At 42.2% G+C, this 20,832-nt stretch overlaps 3 protein-coding genes across 3 annotated transcripts in view; 2 read left to right on the top strand and 1 right to left on the bottom strand.

The window, feature by feature from the left end:
- Positions 1 to 3,049, top strand: part of LOC139919053 (uncharacterized) — a 16,861-nt gene extending 13,812 nt beyond the window's left edge. Inside the window, 1 exon segment of the mRNA XM_078291501.1 lies at positions 2,054 to 3,049. Coding sequence (XP_078147627.1) covers positions 2,054 to 2,208 — 155 coding nt within the window. The 3' untranslated portion in view covers positions 2,209 to 3,049.
- Positions 3,050 to 3,508: 459 nt separating this feature from the next.
- On the top strand, positions 3,509 to 7,686 carry cldn11b (claudin 11b). The gene is made up of 3 exons (XM_078291457.1): positions 3,509 to 4,199; positions 5,031 to 5,195; positions 7,011 to 7,686. The coding sequence occupies exons 1-3, from the start codon at positions 3,974 to 3,976 to the stop codon at positions 7,268 to 7,270; spliced, it is 651 nt and encodes a 216-aa protein (XP_078147583.1). The 5' UTR covers positions 3,509 to 3,973; the 3' UTR covers positions 7,271 to 7,686.
- Positions 7,687 to 10,492: 2,806 nt separating this feature from the next.
- On the bottom strand, positions 10,493 to 19,698 carry slc7a14b (solute carrier family 7 member 14b). The gene is made up of 7 exons (XM_071910154.2): positions 19,213 to 19,698; positions 17,928 to 18,164; positions 16,027 to 16,244; positions 14,453 to 14,599; positions 13,519 to 13,727; positions 11,796 to 12,577; positions 10,493 to 10,908 (listed from the first exon to the last, which is right to left on the bottom strand). The coding sequence occupies exons 1-7, from the start codon at positions 19,511 to 19,513 to the stop codon at positions 10,493 to 10,495; spliced, it is 2,310 nt and encodes a 769-aa protein (XP_071766255.2). The 5' UTR covers positions 19,514 to 19,698.
- Positions 19,699 to 20,832: the final 1,134 nt, after the last annotated feature.

Here is a 20,832-nt window from a genome sequence, read left to right as displayed (position 1 = left end):
GTACTTTGATGACTTGAAAAGGTTTCTAAAGTCTTGACTTGAGATCTTGTGTTTGTGTAAATGACTTAGATTGAAAGTGATGAGATTTGTTCCAGCAGACGACTGAATTTAAATTCTGTTTTCTGAATTTGTATGGAATGATTGAATTTATTGAAGTTGAAACTGATTATAGAAATCAAACTCATGATGCTCTTACCAAGTTTTTATCCTATTAAAACCATATTGCATTGAAAAGTCCTAGATATTTAGTTTTCTTTAAGATATTAAATTGATACTGGACTCTTGATTTGTTCTGACTTGACTTGCTGTTCTACATTTAGACTTGAGACTTGACATTAATGACTTGGACATAACTTGGTAATCTACATTTAGACTTGGGACTTGACTTGAGACTTGTGCCTCAAGACTTGAGACTGACTTGGGACTCGAGCAAAGTTGACTTGATCACACCTCTGATGCATAATGACCGCAAGTCGGCCAAGTGTGAATGGAAATGTTTGTCCAAGCCTCATACATAATCCCGAACCAGAAAGAGAAATAGCGAGCAGTTTTGCAGACAGAATTTGCATACTGCGGGGGAGAGCGCAGGAGGAGGCAACCGCAGTTCTATCCAGCTGCAGAAGATGCATTTCTGATAACAAATGTAAATTGAATGTGGATAAATTGCATCCGGATACAATCTGGATGCAAGTCGCATGAAATGCCAGGTGTAAGATGAGAATGTAAATTAATGTACAAACAATTTGAATTACAAATGCTTGTGTTGTAAGGAAAGACTTCCATATGTTATATGTTGTAAAAAAAGCACTTTAAAGCTCTTTAAAGCTGCACCAGGCAACTTTGCATGTTGCTCCAAATGACAGCAGAGATTGTATTTGAATTGCATAAATTTGAATTTGTCATGCTCATACTGAACCGTTGAATGAAAACAAACATTTACATTTTCATACAAAATGAATTCAAAAATTGAATGTATAAGGCACAGTTTAGCATTTGTGAAGCTGTAACCAGCAAATGTTTGGTATTTTTTACTGGATAAATGATGATCAAAATCATAATCGATTAATTTTCTGTCGATCTACTTCTCCATTAATTCACTAATCGTTTCAGTGCTATTAGCTACACAGGGAATAGAACCCCTAACACTGGCAGTGATACACAGGTCCACACACCCATGTATGCATGCACACACAAACACATACACATATAGGCGTGTGCACAGATACAGACACACACACACACACACACACACACACACACATAAATCCACCGCAGTAACCCTGTGGAACTCCCTCCAGGACGCCGCCTCAGCTTCTTTGCAGCTGAGTCTGTCAACAGTTTGATTAATGTGAACGCTCAGCAGATTAATAGTCACCAGATGACAACAGCTTCTCTCTCTCTCCTTATCAAATTAAGTGTTTCGCAAAACGCTGAAACTCCTAAATTACCAACCGCTGCATGAAGTAGTCTGCATGCCTTCCAACCGCTGACTGCCAATCTGAGATAGATAGATGATGTCTGGTTCTCTCCCTCGGGTCGGGAGCCCCTCCAGAGGGGGCTGCAAGAGGGTTTTTTTGGGGGGACACAGGATGATATATGGAATCAGAAAAAAAAATTCTAATACACACATTTATCATGCATATAATGTTTGTGCTAAATGTGTTTTTCCTGTGAAATAATGTGCAGTTTTTAGTCTTGTAATATTTGATCAAGTAAAATAGCCTGAAAATGGAAAATAAAAATCAGCATTTGGTGTCAAAGTTGACTATGACATGAAATATTAGTATATAAAGCCATTTTTTATTTAATTGTCACTTAAAATTCTGGTTGCAGCTGCTAAGTTCATCTACCAGTCAACCAGGCTGTTTTTTATGCTAAAAAAAAAACAAAATTTTGCTCTATAAAACAGTGTCAGTGTTTGTTGAATTTTGGAGTCCAGCAGCCTCTGTGGCCGGTAGATGAATTAATCAGCTTCCTGTCCTGAATTAAAGATGACTAATGTGTGTGTGTGTGTTGTGTGTGTGTGTTGTGTGTGTGTGTGTGTTGTGTGAAGGCTGCAGCGACGTGGCCGAGGCCTTCCGGCTGCAGGAGATCGACGGCCAGGCTCTGCTGCTGCTGACCGAGGATCACCTGATGACCAGCATGAACATCAAGCTGGGGCCGGCGCTCAAGATCTGCGCTCACATCAACGCACTCAAGAACCAATGAGAGGGAAGACAGACAGACTGAGAGACAGAGAGAGAGAGGGAGAGGGAGAGAGAGAGGAAGAAAGAGAAGGTTTGGGGGGTATGATGGAGGAAAATAAGGCAATAAAAAGACGTGGAAAGAGAGAAAAGAGAAGAAGAAGAAGAGGGAGAGTTCGGTCTGTGCGTCTCGAGACAAAATGGAAGCTGACACCAAGAAGGACAGAACAAAGTCGTAAAAAGAGATTCACTTTAATTTATGAGATTATAAATCGAGGGTGGCCTTAGCGGACGGGAGCAGAGTGAAGAAGAAGAAGAAGAAGAAGAAGAGGGTCCAGAAGAAGTTTCACTCATTCTGGCCCTCCGACTGTAGCAGGACGTAGAGATTTTTTTGTACCTTTGTGTATATTTTACAATGCCGCTGGAGAGTTGTACATTTGAAGCTATTTCATGAAGGATTTTGAACATTTAATATATAAATTTGTCTATTTAGTTTTTTTAGAACGTGACGTCGACGACAAATCTATCCAGTAGATGTAACATAACCAGTGTGTGTAAAAAAAAAAACAACATAAAAAAGCATAAGTAGACTTTGTAAGTGATTAATCAAAGTTTAATGTTTTATATCACTATATTCTGGACAAAAATATGTCTGTGGATAAAAAAAAGAAAAAAAAAAAAGAAGTCACTATCAGGGTAGAGACTGATGTCTTTAATCGTCACATTTTTATGGTATCCTGCTCGAAATTATTTAATAAATGAATAATTAATCAAGATAATGTATTGATCTTTTTAATTAACATAAAACTGGGAGGTGGGGAGGTGTTTTTCCTCTCCATGTGGATGGTTACACACCAGCAGAGGGCCATGGAGAGTGAGGTGAGTGATGTCTCCGGTCAGAAAAAACCCCAAAAAACAGGCAGCGGCCACATGGAAATCTGATGCGAAATCTGTATTCTGTAAACCCGACTGATTTGAATTCACATCACAAAGATCCTTCCTGTTCATTTTGAGACAGGAAACCTCAAATCTGGGTTCAGTCTTGCTCTCAAATATATTTAAACCTGTTCAAGTTTGATCTACATGTTTTATTCTGTTATTATTTATTCCTCTTAGCTGATGGATTTGATTGTTTTTCTCCAGTTTGAGTCCGTCTATCTCATCATGGAGTTATGAAGCTATATCTGGTTTAGGTTAGGATCTCGCACGCGCTCTGATTGGTTTAAAGTTTGGGTTGAAGATTTTTTTTTTTTTTTTTTTCACCACACCCTATAATAAATCTTATTCTAGGCATTTTTCTGCGGACCAGCCCAGGGCGCACTAACGGGACAGAACAGGAATATCATCTGTTAATTTATATATATATATGTATATGTATATATATTTTTTTATTTCCACAATTATAATTAATTCTGGTGTGGAACAAATATAGTTTTATCAGTTTTTGGAACAGAGAATAAGAATCTTTAGGTACTACTACTGCATATAGACCGATAGGAACGCCATAAATCACCTTTTTATCTTTTCTAAACGGAACACAGCAGGAATACATACATGCACATCTATTATTTTCTACTTTTTTAATCCATTTCCACACTTCTGGCGCAAAAAAAAAAATCAACTTTTTCAGTTTCTGGAGCAGTGAACAGAAATCTTTCAATCCTACAGCTGCAGATAGACACAGAGACACATTTCAGCACCATAACTCACTTTTAAATATTATCCATTTTAAGACAGGGAGTGATTTTTCCGATTAAAAGGCGCGCGTAAAAGGCACGTACGGCGGCTCCATGGCGCTCATGTGCAGGCAGATCACCGGCAGCGCGGCGAGCTGCGCGGGCTGGGTCGGGGTCATCATCGCCACGGCCACCAACGACTGGGTCCGGACCTGCGACTACACCGTGGCTACCTGCGTCCGGATGGATGAGCTGGGCTCGCGCGGCCTCTGGGCGGAGTGCGTCATCTCCCCGGCGCTTTACCACTGCGTCGCGCTCACCCAGATCCTCACCCTGCCCGGTAAGACTGGGGGAGAGAGGGGGAGAGAGAGGGAGAGGGAGAGAGAGGGGTGGATTGAAGTCCAGTTGGTTAGATGCAGTTGAAATTCAATGTGTATAAGACTCTTATTTGTTGGATTTTGTTCCAAAAAGCAACACAGTTTATTAATTTTAGGAAAAATTGCTGGCTGAATGGTAATATCTTCAGAAATATAATTAGCTACTTTGTAAGAAAACGCTTTTAGATGACTTTTAACTTTTAACCCATGATGTGTTTTACTTCATTCTGGGAGCTGGGAGAGAGAGAGAGAGAGAGAGAGAGAGAGAGAGAGAGAGGGGAGAGAGAGAGAGAGAATTCCTCTTACTTACCTCCTCTTACTTTGTAAAAATAGTAACCCATAATGTGCTTTGCTTTCATGCCAGCAATCACTAAAAGTCAATACTTTCAAATGGTGGATGTCTCATTTTGACCTTTCAAGCTGTTACCAAAGCTGAATTTAACTGTTATCAAATGGTAAGTAATTGTTGTCACTCTTCTCTCCAAAGATATCAGAGTGTTAGTAGGCCTATTTAAAATGATTTAAAAAAGTGTGTGTGTGTGTGTGTGTGTCTTTCTGAGAGAGAAAGTTGGAAGAGAGAGAGAGAGAGAGAGAGAGAGAGAGAGAGAGACAGGCGCCAGAGGTGAAGGGTGTTGAAAATTGGAACCAAACACATACTGCAGTTATGCAACCAGTCATTTTGTGTCTCTCTCTCTCTCTCTCTCTCTCTCTCTCCCTCTCTCTCTCTCTCTCTCTCTCTCTCTCCCTCTCTCTCTCTCTCTCTCTCTCTCTCTCCCTCTCTCTCTCTCTCTCAGCGTATGTCCAGACGTCCCGTGCGTTGATGATCTGTGCGTGTCTGCTGGGCCTCCCTGCCATGCTGCTGGTGCTGATGTCCATGCCCTGTGTGCGGCTGCTCAACGACACTTCAGCCATCAAGCAGCGCCGGGCCTTAGTGGGCGGCATCCTCATCCTCCTCATTGGTGAGGAAGACAACCCGTCCACCCATCCGACCCCCACCCACACACCCGAACACACGTGCACACACGTTTTTGAGCCTTATAGAGCAGCAGTGATTACTACACAAATGAGGCAATCAACCAAACATCCAGAAACACAAAAGTTTGACCGATTAGAGTTTTACTGTACACTAAATATAGTTTTACAGCAGACTTACAGTACACTAAATATAGTTTTACAGTAGACTTACAGTACACTAAATATAGTTTTACAGTAGACTTACAGTACACTAAATATAGTTTTACATTAGCCTACACTTGTTAGGGTACAGTTCACTAGTTAGGGTTTACAGTACACTATAATTTTACTGTACACTTGTTCAGTAGAGTACGCTTGTTAGGTTACAGTACACTAAATGTAGTTTTACATTTCACTAAATATAGTTTTACAGTACACTTGTTCGGTTACAGTACACTAGATGTAGTTTTACAGTACACTTGTTTGGTTAAAGCACACTTGTTACACGTTACAGTACACTAAATATAGTTTTACAGTACACTTGTTCGGTAGAGTATGCTTGTTAGGTTACAGTACACTAGATATATTGTAGTTTTACATTTCACTAAATATAGTTTTACAGTACACTTGTTACATTACAGTACACTAAATGTAGTTTTACAGTACACTTATTAGGTTACAGTACACTAGATGTAGTTTTACAGTACACTTATTAGGTTACAGTACACTAGATGTAGTTTTACAGTACACTTATTAGGTTACAGTACACTAGATGTAGTTTTACAATACACTTATTAGGTTACAGTACACTAGATGTAGTTTTACAGTACACTTATTAGGTTACAGTACACTAAATATAGTTTTACAGTACACTTATTAGGTTACAGTACACTAGATATAGTTTTACATTTCACTAAATATAGTTTTACAGTATACTTGTTTGGTTAAAGTACACTTGTTACGTTAGAGTACAGTAAATATAGTTTTACAGTACACTTGTTATGTTGCAATACACTATAGTGATATACAGTTAGTGTTCTGTAACCAAACAAGTGTACTGTAAAACTATATTTAATGCACTTTAACCTAATATACTGTATGTACGCTAAAAACTTACAGTACACTAGATATAGTTTTACAATGTACTAGGTTACAGTAGACTAAATATAGTTCTACTGTGCACTAGTTAGGATACAGTACACACTAAATATAGTTTTACAGGACGCTAGTTAGTTTACTGTACACTTAGGTTACAGTGCAACATTTTACAGCGCACTAGTTTGGTTACAGTACAGTATTTAGGGCTTTACAGTGCACTTAATGGGTTTCAGGAGACACTGGTTATGGTTTCAGGATGTACTTGGGGCATTCCCAGCTGGTGAGAGAGGGAGGGAAGGGAGGAGGGGAAGGAGGGGAAGGAGGGGAAGGAGGGGAAGGAGGGTCAGGGTCTGGCTGGACAGGCCTCATCCTGCCTGGGTTCGGCTGTCAGACCGGCCCGCTTCCTGTGGGACGGGACAGGTACTTCCTGTCAACAGCCTCAGGGACAGGGGAGACAGATAGGCAGAGACACACACACACACACACACACACACACACACACATTGTCTTAGATAGTAGATGCATGTCCAGATCTTAAAAGAGGCTTAAGAGCATTTATCTACAGCAAAAAGCAAACTTGTTTATCATTGCTTTTACCCCTATTGCTTCACTTTTTTCTTGTTTTGTTTTTGACTTTTGTTTTTGTTATTATTAGTCAAATTATCCCTTTACCTTCCCTTATTAACAGTCCCACTGTCTCTCTGCCTCCATGTCTGTCCCAGCCGTGTGTGGGATCGTGTCGACAGTCTGGTTCCCCATCGGCGCGCACCAGGACGAGGGTCTGATGTCGTTCGGCTTTTCGCTGTACGCCGGCTGGGTCGGCTCCGCCCTCTGCCTCCTGGGCGGCTCGGGGATCCTGTGTTGCCACGGCAGCGACCCCGCGACCCCGAGAAGGGAGAACAGCTTCTACTACTCCAGGCAGGGGGGCACGGCCACGCCCCTCGACCCCCCCGCAAATCACGCCAAGAGCGCACGCGTGTGAAATGGTGCATGCTAGGGATGATGGGAGGAAGGTCTGTGTCCTTCATTTCATAGACTGTAAATGATCATAATCAAGTCTGTTCATTACTTTTTTTTATTGAGGATGTTGAAGCAGTTACATTTTCATTTTAGACATTTAGCTGAAGCTCTATACGGAGTGACTTATAATGAATGAGCAGGTGGGGGTTCAGTGTCTTGCACAAGGGCAGATTGGAGTTATACAAAGTTATGACAAAGTTTCTCAGTGGCAGAAATAATCTCATTGGTTCAGTTAAACCTCAGTGGGCGGAGCCAAAGAACTACAGTTTTTCTGGCTAAGTAAAGTTAGACTGAAGCCCAGTGAAAAAGACAAGAGGTAAGAGAGGAGGAAGCTAATATTATGAAGCCTAGCGCTCTGCTGCTAACTGAAAAAAGTTATCTAGGTTAGCTAGTTAGCTAGCTGACCTTCCAAAGGAAAAAAGAAGAAAGAAAGAAGAATAAGAAAGAAAGAAAAAATAAGTCATTGCCATTTATATTTTTTACTTATATTTTGATTAGAGTTCCTTCTTTGCCATTCAAGTTTGCCAGTTAGCTAACTTGCACAGAGGTTCTTTGGCTCCGCCCACTGAGATTTAACTCAGCCAATCAGATTATTTCTGCCTCCAGAGCAGCTTTGCCTCTGAGAAATGTTTGTAGAGCTAAAACTCCAATCTGCGACACGAGGAGACTTCATCAGAGGCTGATATGGATCCATTGGGTCTTCTGGGGATCAAACCTGTGGCTGTTTAGTTGCAGGATGATCTGTCGAACCGCTCCCAGCCGCCCCGGCCTTGTATTAAAACAGTATGTGTGTAGTCTCTGTGCTGTATATATTATGCTACACATTCCTCAACCAGAAAGCACAGCTACAGAGCAGAGTGGGAGTTTTTTATTCGCTGTTCTGCCTGTTAACCTGACACAAACCTCACTTCAAGTAGACAAGATTTAGCCATCAGGGCCGCTGCACTGTGACACATCCTGCCTGTAGAACTGAGCAAACTCACTATTAAAATTCACTTTTTAATCACTTCTCAAAACACACTTTAACACACTTGCTTTTATGTAATGGATTTGATTTTTGACCACTTTGTAGTCTTTTGTTGTTTCTTATATTTTATTTTTTCCAAAGGTTTTTCCTTTGAATGTGTTTCCCATTTTTTAATCTCCTTTATATAGATTTTTACTGTATCTTGTTTTTATGCCTTTTGTAAAGCACCTAGTAAACTCTGCTTGTAGATAAATGCTAAATAAATACAGTTTACTGACAGGAAATGGCCACTTGGCATCCATCCTCTTGGTCTGATATTTGTCTAATCCCTCAATTTGCTCTCTGGTTAATGGCTCTTATACTCTGAATAGCATGAATAATTTCCCAAACGCTCTATAAAAATAATTTCCTGAAGTTCATTCAATCCCTTGAAAATATAGAGAATCCAGTCTGTATAAACACATTTTGTATTTTGTACCAGTCACTGAGTAGGTGTCATTTTTAAAACGGTTGATATCTAATTTTAGACACAAGACTATGTAACCAGTGTGTATTAATTGTGTGTAATATAAGATTCGGGGCTGGTGCTTTGTAACATAAAGTGCTGACCTTGCTCTGATTGCCACAAATAAAGGTTTATTAATCAACATAAGTGTTTTTCAATGAGAAAGACTCTGGATTGTCTCTATGTGTGTGCAATAAACAAACCAGGGTGACTCAGTTCACTCATAATGAGACATTTATTCCCATAGCAATAAATCACAGAACAGCCATTCTGATACGCATTTAGACGCATTACACTTTGATTGAGCAACAATTAGAATTTATTGCTGCAAACACTAAATAGTGCAAACACTCCCCTGATATAAATGCCATTCACTCACACAAGAAAGAGCAAAGTAAACACAAAAATAATTTTCAATGCTTCAGAAAGCCACCGTGAAGACGTTCAGAAATGCCTGCAACTGTAAACAAAACACACAAACACAACCAGAGGGAAAGCAAAAAAAAACCCCTGTGTGGCATCCAGTGACACAGAGATAAACATGAGATGGAAGCGGAGAGAAATACATTAATGTTAGATTCTCAACTGGAAGCCTGCGGCCAGCCAGCAGTGTCAGCCACGCCATCGAGACCGCCTGGTGAGGTCAGTTATTGGCAGATTTAGTTTTAGTCCTACAAACATTTCTCAGAGGCAGAAATAATCTCATTGGTTGAGTTAAACCTCAGTGGGCGGAGCCAAAGAATCAGGTTTTCCAGCTAAGTAACTTTAGACTGAAGCTCAGTGAAAAAGACAAGAGCTAAGAGAAGAGGAAGCTAATATTATGAAGCCTAGCGCTCTGCTGCCAACTGAAAAAATACAATATATCATACTAAGTTATCTAGCTAGTTAGCTAGCTGACCTTCAAGTTCAAACTAGCCATACTAGCCTATAGCTATCTAGGTAAGCTAGTTAGCTAGCTGCTGACCTTCAACATCATGACACCATGCTCATGAAAGAATGAAAAATAAATTATTGCTATTTATACTTTTATGTATATTTTCACTAGAGTTCCTTCTTTGCCATTCAAGTTTGCCAGTTAGCTAACTTGAAAAGTTAGTTAGTGCTCTGAAAAAATTGGGTTATTTGGCTCCACCCACTGAGGTTTAACTCAACCAATGAGATTATTTCTGCTCCTCCAGAGCAGCAAATGTTTGAATAACTAAAAACTCCAATCTGCCAGTTGCAGGGTGAGATGCTGTGGATTAAGTTTAAGCCTGTGTGTAGGTTCACTGTCAGGGTGATGTAGGTAAAGTATACAGGAGTATAAATCTGCTCAGTGTTGAGAGCGGGGGTGAAGAGGAGGTTCTCACACATCACAATTTACTACTGAGGCTTGTGTGACGGGCGTCGCCCTTCTTCATAACACCAGTAGAACCCAGGACTCGCTCTCTCCCACCTCCCTTTCACACCCGAGCCAGGTTTCGACATAGACATTCACTCTAAATAGCAGAAGGGATGCGTACATTAGATCCTGCGTGCTGGTAAATGTTAACAGAAAATCTTGTGGTATGAATTTGTCTTGAAGACTATCAATTTTATGTCTCTCACGTACCGAGAAGGCGTAGCGAAGTTCATTCATTCTTGCATGTTTGCCTCAGTTTGATGTATTGCGAGGTTATATTGAGTTATATTGAGTCAAGTCAAAAACTTGTCCTGCTTTTCAACTGATGTATTCAACCCTCTTCTTCATCTGCGTCAAAGCCGTGATTGGCCCGTCCCCTGGACCTGCTGCCTCTGGTCGAATACTGGCCTACCGGTCCAGACTGGTAGCCATGCTGGTTACCATGGTCACCGTCCTCATACTGGCTCTGGTACTGGCTTTGGTGCTGCTCTCCATCTTGGTCCTCATACTGGTTCCCCTCCTGGTCCTGGTTGTGTTGCTGGTAGTGGTAGCCCCTCTCCTCCGGGGCGGACCAGCCCTGATACGGCCTCTCTTCCTGCTCCTGGGGGTAGAGGTCGTCGTCGGGGGCGAAGCTGTCGTCGAGGTGGTCGTCGTAGCGCTGGTAGGTGCTGGCGTGCGCCTGCTGCTCCCGGGCGTTCAGCTCCAGCGTGCTGTGCCACACTCCGTAGCAACCATAGATCAACAGACCTGAGGATGGACAGCAGAGATAAAACATCCAGCCGCTGTTACATAACCTGTGAGATCTGGACAGGCGGTGGAGAAGCCAGCCCAGCGTTATGAATTCATATCAATTCCATAAGGTGGGAAACTTTCCCTTCTCTTCGTCATCTGCCAACCAACTGCAGATGTAGAGAATAAAGTCTGGATACAGAGCTTGGAAGTATGCTCTATTCCCTGTGCAGTGCACCTTACCAAGCAAGATTAAAGGAGAATACCTCTCATTTAGAGTTATAACCCATTCACTACTGTCTACGTCTACTTTACATTCCCCCAAATCATTTTGCATATGTAATTAGATATTTTTTTACGTTTTTCATCATTTTGCAATCTTTATGGTGTCAAACCTAGCTTGGAATGAAGTCCTGTCCTGCTAACAAAGACGCCCTAAATAAGAAAACATGGATGTGTTGACAAAGTTTGTAAGGCGACAGGTTTTGAGGAATTATTATCTGAATAGCATAACGTAATGTGCGCACAGAAATGAAAACACTCAACTCGGCACAGTGAAATAAGGATAAAACAGAAAGTTTGGCTTCATGTTTCCTGTGATGGATTCTCTCGCTCTGTGGAAGTTGTTTTTCATACTGGACAAGAATGAACGGCAGCAAACGGCTTCTTCTGAAGGAGGAAAACGAGCGCTGATATCTGCAACTATTCTGACTGTGTGCAGAAAGAAGAAGAGAACTTAAACCATCGGTGCTAACTTAAAAAAACACCCATATTATTCTTTAAGTTAGTAAAAACTTGCAATGCAAAACAAATGTCTAAGTCTATCCGGAGTACAAATATCTACAAATAATTATATTGGTATTGCCTTTGCAATCAATAACCCATTCTGTTCCAATGCTACTCACCAATAGTACACCAGATGGCGAATCTGACCCAGGTGAGGGGAGACAGTTTGAGCATGAGGTAGGTGTTGACCAATATGGCCGCCGCAGGGACAAAAGGCACACATGGCGCCATATAGGGCAGGATCCGCCCACTTTCCGGCTGTCGCACAATCGTAATCACCAGCATTGCCATGGACCCCGCTATTAGTGTGGCCATTAGCCCCGAAAATACCGCCCCGGCCCCCGTTCCTTGTTCGACGCCGAATATGACGGTGGCCCAGAGGAGGAAGGAGTTGAGGAAGAGGAGGAGGGTGCATCTGGTCACTATGCGGCCGGTGGCGGGCGTGGGCCGGGCCGACGCATCGGGGACTCCCAGCCGCACGCGCAGGGTGTAGTAATGGCCGCCCAGGAGCCTTTTCAGAAGGGGGGCGTGGCCTGTGTGAAAATCCGAGTCGTCGCTCTCTCCCTCGGTCCCGCCGCCGTGATAGGAGGGCGACCCGTCAGGTCCTCCGATCAGCATCTGGTCGTCTTTGTTGGGGCCGGCCCCGTCGTCCGGGTGCTTCAGGCCGTCCGTGTCCACGTCCCCGGAGGCGAACTGGTGCGTGTCCGTCTGCTCGTCCGGCTGGTAGCGCAGCAGGAGCACGCACACGCTGACCAGCGTGTAGGCCAGCAGCGTGCCGATGGACATCATCTCTATCAGGTCCCTCAGGCTGACCAGCAGGGCGAGGAGCGCCGCCAGGCACCCCGACACCACGCACGCCAACGTGGGCGTGTGTGTGAAGGCCGACACATAGGACAGACACCTGTGAAGACGCACACACTCATCACTGAGTTAGTCTGTCAGGAAGGAGTGTAGCGCAAACATTTGACTTGTGAAGTGAATGTGTTGAAAACAATGTTCAGTCCAAATGTGCGTCCTAAATGCCAAAAATTCAACTTAGAGCATTCTTTAGCAAGTCACTCAGTGAGTTATGGCTGGCCCTATACATTCAATTGATTGCAATATAACTCATGGCCAAGGGGGGCAGCACTGAGCAACTTGCTAAAGTGAAGAAGTCGTATTGGGAAATAAATGGTTTAGGAGGTACGATCGTTTTTAAGTTCAGTTTTCGGCATTTTGGACACAACGGTCATCACCCACCGCCTGTTGAAAAGACAAATGTAACTGTCATACAATGTGCTTAAAGTTACAAAAGTGGAAGTAGAATTTTTTAGTAACTCACAATCGCCAGTAAAAAAAGAATTTGTAATGCTTTATTTTGCAGATCTGCAATTTCCTACTAATTTCCTAGAAAAGAGTTGATATGCAACTGTCAATTTCTTAGGTTTCCTGGAAAGAACCATGACATTATGTACCAATTATAGGGAAAATAGAGGAAGAGTTAAAAGTACCTGGTACTTTCACAGTTTCTTAACCACTGATTTCTTCCATTCTATATATAACTACTACATAATTTCATGGTTCTTTCTTGGAAACTCCTAAAGAAATTACCAGGTACCAATTGAACCCTTCCTTCATATTCCTCATAATTAGTACATAATGTCATGGTTCTTTCCAAAATACTTCCTTAGAACTTAAAGTTACATCAACACTTTTCCAGGAAATTATTAGGAAATTGCAGAACCAGAAAATAAAGCATTGGCATTTTTTTAATTATTGCTGATTGTGAATTACCGTGTGTTTGGACTGAGGCCAGCAGAGTACCAGTCAGGGGTCAGGATGTGTGTGTGTGTGTGTCCTGACCTGAACAGCAGCCCGTCCCTGGCCATGGCGTAGATGACCCTGGGCATGGGGAACAGCGAGCCCAGCAGAGACACGGTGAGTCCTGCGATGGATCCCACAGCCACGGTGTACTTCCCCCACAGGAAGCCGTGCACCGCGAACATCTCCATGAGCGGAGCGGAGCCGTCGATCAGGTCGTAGGGAACCATGAGCGTCAGGATCACACTCACCTGCAGAGGAGAGGGGGGGAGGGACAGGTGGGTGACACCGATATATCGGTTTGATGAAATATCGCGGCGATATTGCCTCAAATCAGATATCCACCAGTCAGTGTTCACTGCTCATTAGGGATGGGACAATAACCGGTATTACTATATATCATGGTAAAAAAAACAATAACGCTAATGACACGGGTCCTACATTTTTCCCCCTTTTTTTATTTTTAATTTTAATTTAATTTTATATTTATTATTTTTATTACCATGACCACCGAGATAACCGCTGAATGTTAGGAGGCTGAATAACAAGCGCAAAAAGTCAATATTTTACTTAGATATTTTACATATGTTCTATAATCTTACATTAAAACGCGTTTAAAAAAGAAAAATGTCTTGCGATTGATATGATAAATTAGTTTTTAAGTAATTGAAGCATGTTACGGTGCTGGTTTTAAGGTTTTCATCTTATTAATAATTATCGGGATAATATTGGCCAAGATAATCGTGCTATGAAATTTTCATATTGAGGTTTCAATGGAAAGTTTTAGTGTCAAAATGATCTAAATCTTGTTTCTGAAGGCTTTCAAAAATACAATTCTGGGGGAAAACACTGAATCCATGTTATTTTTAGGATTTCTTTTAGAATATAAGTGGTCAAATTTGAATTTACAGCACAAAATATCAGCTTCAATCCAGAAACATTAGTATCGGTCACATGCATGAGACGGCGTACTAACAGACACGTAGGCGGTGAGGCAGGTGACCAGCGAGGCGGTGATGGCGTAAGGGATGGAGGTGTTGGGGTTCTTGGCCTCCTCTCCTGTCGTGGCGATGATGTCGAAGCCGATGAAGGCGTAGAAACAGGTAGCTGCACCCTGCATCACCTGCACACGACCAAGAGGGAACTGCTGTTACACAAAGTACAAGTCTGTATGCTAATCAATCAGCCTTTCACCACTGGAAAGAGTCTAAATCGAGCATACTTTGATTTTCTCAAATATTCCACTTCATAGTATTGTATTAAAAAGTTGCGATGCAGTGTGGTCCGGAGCTTTTTTAAGTCTGAGAGAGTTTTCACTTCCTGGAACTGAATTTTGTGGCTAAGCAAGAGCCACAAAAATCGTATTTGATGAAATGATCTTATTGAACATATACACTGGGAACTCTTGGGGCCATCCTGATTTCACTGGAATTAGAGAAGTGGATCTGTTTTCATCCAGTGAACACATGCTGTGTTTTTCCGCAACAGTCTGCTTCACATTCATGGAGCTGCACACGTTCACACCTGGTCGAGGCCCGGTACACAGACAGTTGCACACCAGATGTGGTTTCACAAGGCGGACAGTTTGCCTCCATTCATTGTCTATGAGAAGCACCTAACTGTGTATGCTAGGTATGACAGGATGGAGGGGGGGGGGGTGGAGCAAACCTGGCCTGGGATGTGCTGAAAACTAATTGAATATTATGAAAATGAGCAGGATGGTCTTGGCGCAAGAACCAATCATGCAGGCAAACATCCGTCTCTCAAATTCTTCCGGTCAGTAGATTTTTGTTTCTACTCCTTTGAATGTAAGATGGAAGACGGCTGTGTTGGGGTTTCCCAAGTTATAAAACCCTTCTCTGTCAACTTATGAAGATCTTGACAAACAAAATAAATATTCTATCTATTGTGACAGAAAGTGTTCCTGATGTTTAACTAAAACAGCCTCAAATATTCTAGCTGCTAACTTTAGCTCCGGTAGGCTAATCAAGTGTTAGCTTGCTAGCCTATCACATCCAAACAGCTGTAGCCACTTAGCTAGCTAACTCTGGAGTAAAGAATATTTTCAAGGTTAAGTTTTCCAGACATAGGATTATGAATTTTATTTGGACATAATGAAATTAATACAAATTACAAAATACAAAATAGGTCTATGCTTGACCCAACACACCTAATGAAACGGCCACAATCGATGACTTTTAATGGAGCGAAGCGACGCAAAGTGAAAAGGTCGCTCTTGGTCTGCATGTGCCGTTACTTATTGATTCTCCCCAACCAGATTTTCTGGGGGTTTGCGGATTTGAGTCTTGGGATTTGAACTAGTGACTTTCAGGTCCACTTCCCCAATCTTGAAGCTACCGCAGCTTCGTACTTGCTTAAGTCATAAAATGATCAGATTCATTGACTTTGCCCGGACAGATTTTCCTAACCAATCAGAAGATTTGTAACTTCCTGTTCACAAGCCCGCTTCTCCAATCTTGAGGCCTCTGACACCTGCTGAGTTTCACTTCAACAAATCATCAGACCGTCGTATTCAGAGTCCCGTCTCACCCCGGACCAGCCGTAGGGCAGGAACCTGCCGGCCTCCCAATTGCTGCCGGAGAGGAAGAAGAGTCCGGCGATGATCATGAAGACCCAGACCACCAGGTTGACCACGTTGAGGACGTTGTTGAAGCCCACCGAGTTACGCACACCCAGGGCGACGATGACCGTGACCAGCAGGGCGATGAACAGGGCCAGCAGGTCGGGGTACGTGTCCTCCCCCTTTCCTGAGGGACAGAAACACAGCAGCACTCCAATATGAACATTAAAACATCAAAACAAAACAAGGCACAGAGTGAGTGTGTATGTGTGTGTAAGAGTGAGAAAGACAGAGAGAGTGACAGGCGTTAATGTGTGTATGAAGCAGAGAGTTGCTGAAAAGATCACACACATACACACACACACTGATATCTACACTTGAGGCTGCACAAAACAAGATTAACACCCTAAATCATGACATAACATATTCCATGTTTTTTGCCAAAACAATGATGTCGTCCGCAGACTTCCACAGCTGCTTCCTGCATCGTTTGGTGGAATCAGAACCTAAATATCTTTCTGATATCAGTTCAGAAGAGTTTCAAAAGGTGGAAATGTGAATTTTTACTGTGCCGTATCGTATTGTGAACATTTTGCCCCGTAACTTTGCTCGTTAACGTTGAACTTGGCCTCCGACCCAACATGTCCTGTGTTGAAAAGTGACACAAATCTCCAGCATGACGACCCAAACTAGACACAGGAACGTGTTGAAAACGACACACTGTACAATTTGTAGATTTTTTGTATCATGCTGATATTTTACTTGTATACAATTCATAAAAATTAAGTAAAGGTTTGATTATTAAACCTTATAGCTATGATTTTTTTTTTTTTGTGTAACAGGTTTGGAATTCATTAATTTTGACCAATGCTAACAAAACAGCAGTGTCTGGTGTATTGAGTCAGTACTCTCTGTGGTCCAAGTACTACAGGCTAGAGTTAGGGACTCGAGTCACATGACTTGGACTCGAGTCACAATTTTAATAGCTTGAGACTTGACTTGGTGCATGAAGAGAAGACTTGAGACTTGACTTGACTTGGGTTCTGGTGACTTGGGACTTGACTCTGACTTGTACTTTGATGACTTGAAAAGGTTTCTAAAGTCTTGACTTGAGATCTTGTGTTTGTGAAAATTCCTTGTACAGCAGCACGGTTCCTCTGCTCTCTTTCTTCACACACACACACACACACACACACACAGAATTTTCTCTGTTGTTTCCTTAAGTACTGTTTCTCCTTTTATTTTAATAAACTGAATCAGGGTTCCCAAAATGTTTTCATGCTGAAGACCAACCAAACTGATGCATTACACCCCTTTTAATTGTTTGAGACTTGACTTGATGCATGAAGAGAAGACTTGAGACTTGACTTGACTTGGGTTCTGGTGACTTGGGACTTGACTCTGACTTGTACTTTGATGACTTGAAAAGGTTTCTAAAGTCTTGACTTGAGATCTTGTGTTTGTGTAAATGACTTAGATTGAAAGTGATGAGATTTGTTCCAGCAGACGACTGAATTTAAATTCTGTTTTCTGAATTTGTATGGAATGATTGAATTTATTGAAGTTGAAACTGATTATAGAAATCAAACTCATGATGCTCTTACCAAGTTTTTATCCTATTAAAACCATATTGCATTGAAAAGTCCTAGATATTTAGTTTTCTTTAAGATATTAAATTGATACTGGACTCTTGATTTGTTCTGACTTGACTTGCTGTTCTACATTTAGACTTGAGACTTGACTTTAATGACATGGACTTGACTTGGACTTGACTTGTAATCTACATTTAGACTTGGGACTTGACTTGAGACTTATTATACAGTATATAGGTGCAAAATCGCTAAACTTCTCCTTTAGAGAGTGTACTGACCGAGTCCTCTGAGCGTGCCCAGATGTGTTATCATGTAGTTGCTGATGCTGTGATTGGCCAGCGAGTCAAACATGCTGCTGAGGGCCGACGCCCCCGCCGCCGTACCGATCAGGTACTCCAGGATCAGGTTCCAGCCGATGAAGAACGCCACGCACTCCCCGACCGTCACGTAGCTGTAGGTGTAGGCCGAGCCCGTCGTCTTCGGCACCCGCACTCCGAACTCCGCGTAACACACTCCTTCAAGGAACACACACACACACACACACAGCAACATCAGTACATATAGAACATGTTTTTTATTGGAATCTGTGTGTATGTTTAGATTACATGAAACTTTAAAGGAAAAATCCATTCAGGTACTCTTTTTGGTGAACCCACTTTCCCTCAACCTGCCTCGCCTCCTTCTACTTCACTTAGTGATTTCCTACATTTCCCAGAATTCCTTTCGACAACCCTGAGAGAATGTGCCTGAACTTGATGCATTCAGTACATGTAGGCAAAGACAGCAATAGCGATAATTCTAGTGGTAAGAGCGAGAGAGCAGGTTTTTCCAGTCTAGAAAAAGTGAGAGTAACGCTCCTTAATCAAATCACAACCTGTCTCTCTGCTGCAGTGCATGCTGGTCTCTCTCCTGCTCCTGTGGGTGGAGAAACTGGTCTCTCTCCTCTTCTACGATGGATTTCTCCCTGTATGATTGCTGAACGTCTCTCGGTGCAAAATGGCGGCTCTAGAAAGAAGCCCTCGCTCTTTGATTCTGAGGGACTGACACCAAAACCTGACGTTTACCGCTGATGTTTTACATCCTGAAACATTTTCTCAGATCAAACTCCACTGGAGCTGCTGGAAACATCTGGAGGTGACGTCACCTCGTCTACGATTGGCCAGTGTCGTGTTTCAGGGTGGATTTAGATTCTGTTGCTTCTATGTTTTTTATGTGTTCAGTTTTTATCTACAGTGTTTTTTCCATGTTGTTTTTACCTGACTGAATAACCAATTTCCCTTTGGGATGATAAATATATTGAACTTGAACTTTTTCCTTTAAGTGTTTTAGGGCGGATTTTTCCTTTAACGGTCCCTGTGGGGAAATTGGGTCATCACAGCAGCAGAGAATAGATGAGAATAAGACAAATAAATAGAGATTTACAGTTTTGCATTGGATTGGAAAATGTGCATCACTAGCTATTCACATTATCAGGGGAACAAATGGAAGAACACATCTACAGAAATGTGTCCTGACGTGTAAATAATCATCATATAATCTAAGTAAGAAGTGTTCATGTCTCACCCGACAGGATGGAAGCCACCGCCGCAATGATGAAAGACAGGATGACCCCCGGCCCGGCCATCGCCTTGGCGACCAGCCCGGCGACCACGTACATCCCCGTGCCGACGCAGCTGCCCACGCCCAGCGACACCAGGTCCACGGTGGTCAGCACCTTGGCCAGGCCGACCGCCGACCCCTCGCCGACCTCCGTCAGGTCGTCCGAGCCCTGACTCATCGCCCCCACCGGCTTGGTGCGCAGCAGGCGGGAGCACATGTTGAACCAGGCGTCGCCCCAGGACACCCGGCCCAGCCAGCCCGCCATCACTCCTGGGTGCGTGTGTGTGTGTGTGTGTGTGTGTGTTCCTGTACTTCTATCTTTGTGAGAACCAATCTGAGTTTTAAACCTTCAGAGTGGGGACATTTTGGTGAAGTGAGGACAGTTTTGGACGCGCTTCACTTCTTCAAGGGGCAATTTTAGGGTTTAGGATTTGGTTTTAGGGTTAAGGTTAGAATTAGGATTAGGTTAAGGTTAGAATTAGGATTAGGTTAAGGTTAAGGTTAAGGTAAGGGTTAAGGTTAGGCATGCAGTGGGTTATAGTTAGGGTTAGGATTAGGGGATAGGGAATGGATGTCCATGAATGTAAGTCAATGGATGGTCCTCATGAAGATAGAAAGATGTATGTATCTGTGTGTGTTTCTGCTTGTTTCTCCCTCTACCTTTCCTCTGTCACTCCCTCTATCATTCTTTCCCTCTCATTTTGTCTTTGTTGTCTCTTTCTCTTCTTCTCTTCTTCCTTTCTCAAGTTTCCCCTACAACCGGCTCAGGAGACGCAGTCCAAAAACACACAGATTCTGTAAAGAGACAAAGACAGAAAGTATATTTCTGTTTAGTGAGCAGCAGGGAGGTGAAGTAACACCCGCTGGATGCTGGTAAATTTGAGATGTGATGTGGTTTCTCTGCTCTTCTGGTCATTCCAGCAAGTATCCAACCATCCTTGGTAGGTCTAGTAAAGAAGTGCAAGTGATTTATCTTTTATGATTTACCAGTCAGGTGTATAGAGTTGTGTATGGTAAGTAGGGTTCAACCGATATGGATTTTTGAAGGCCAATACTGATACTAAAATTAATACTAATATGTGTTTATGCATACTGGAATACAGTCAAAGTGTCACATTAGAATCAATTCAGGTTCAGGGCTTCCCATAGATAACCAGTGTAGTATTGATCAATTCTACACTAAATATGTAATGAAACAAACTGCATCATATGCATTATATATCAGATGTGGACGCCACTGACTGGATGACATCGGGACTTTTAATAAAAGTAAGTAAGTAAGACTTAATTTATATAGCATCTTTTGAAACCAAGGGTTACGAAGTGCTTCACAAAAAGAGTGACAGCAATTTAAGAAGATAAATAGGATAAAATAGGATAATAGGATAATCACAATGTAAAAGAGCGACAACAATTTGTTAAAAGAACATAATGTAAAACATAAAATATAGAGAGAGAAGTTAAACAGAGATGATAAAAACAATAAAATCAATGGAAAGACAGGATAAAAAGATGGTTTGAAGACGCTGAGTTTGCAGCTCTGACAGTAGGAGGATAGTAGATTATTCCAGAGTTTGGGTGACA

This window comes from Centroberyx gerrardi, chromosome 22 (assembly GCF_048128805.1).
Source record: "Centroberyx gerrardi isolate f3 chromosome 22, fCenGer3.hap1.cur.20231027, whole genome shotgun sequence".
Classification (NCBI taxonomy): Eukaryota; Metazoa; Chordata; class Actinopteri; order Beryciformes; family Berycidae; genus Centroberyx; species Centroberyx gerrardi.
The sequence above is the reverse complement of the archived record's forward strand: the minus strand, read 5'-3'. Positions and strand labels throughout refer to the sequence as shown.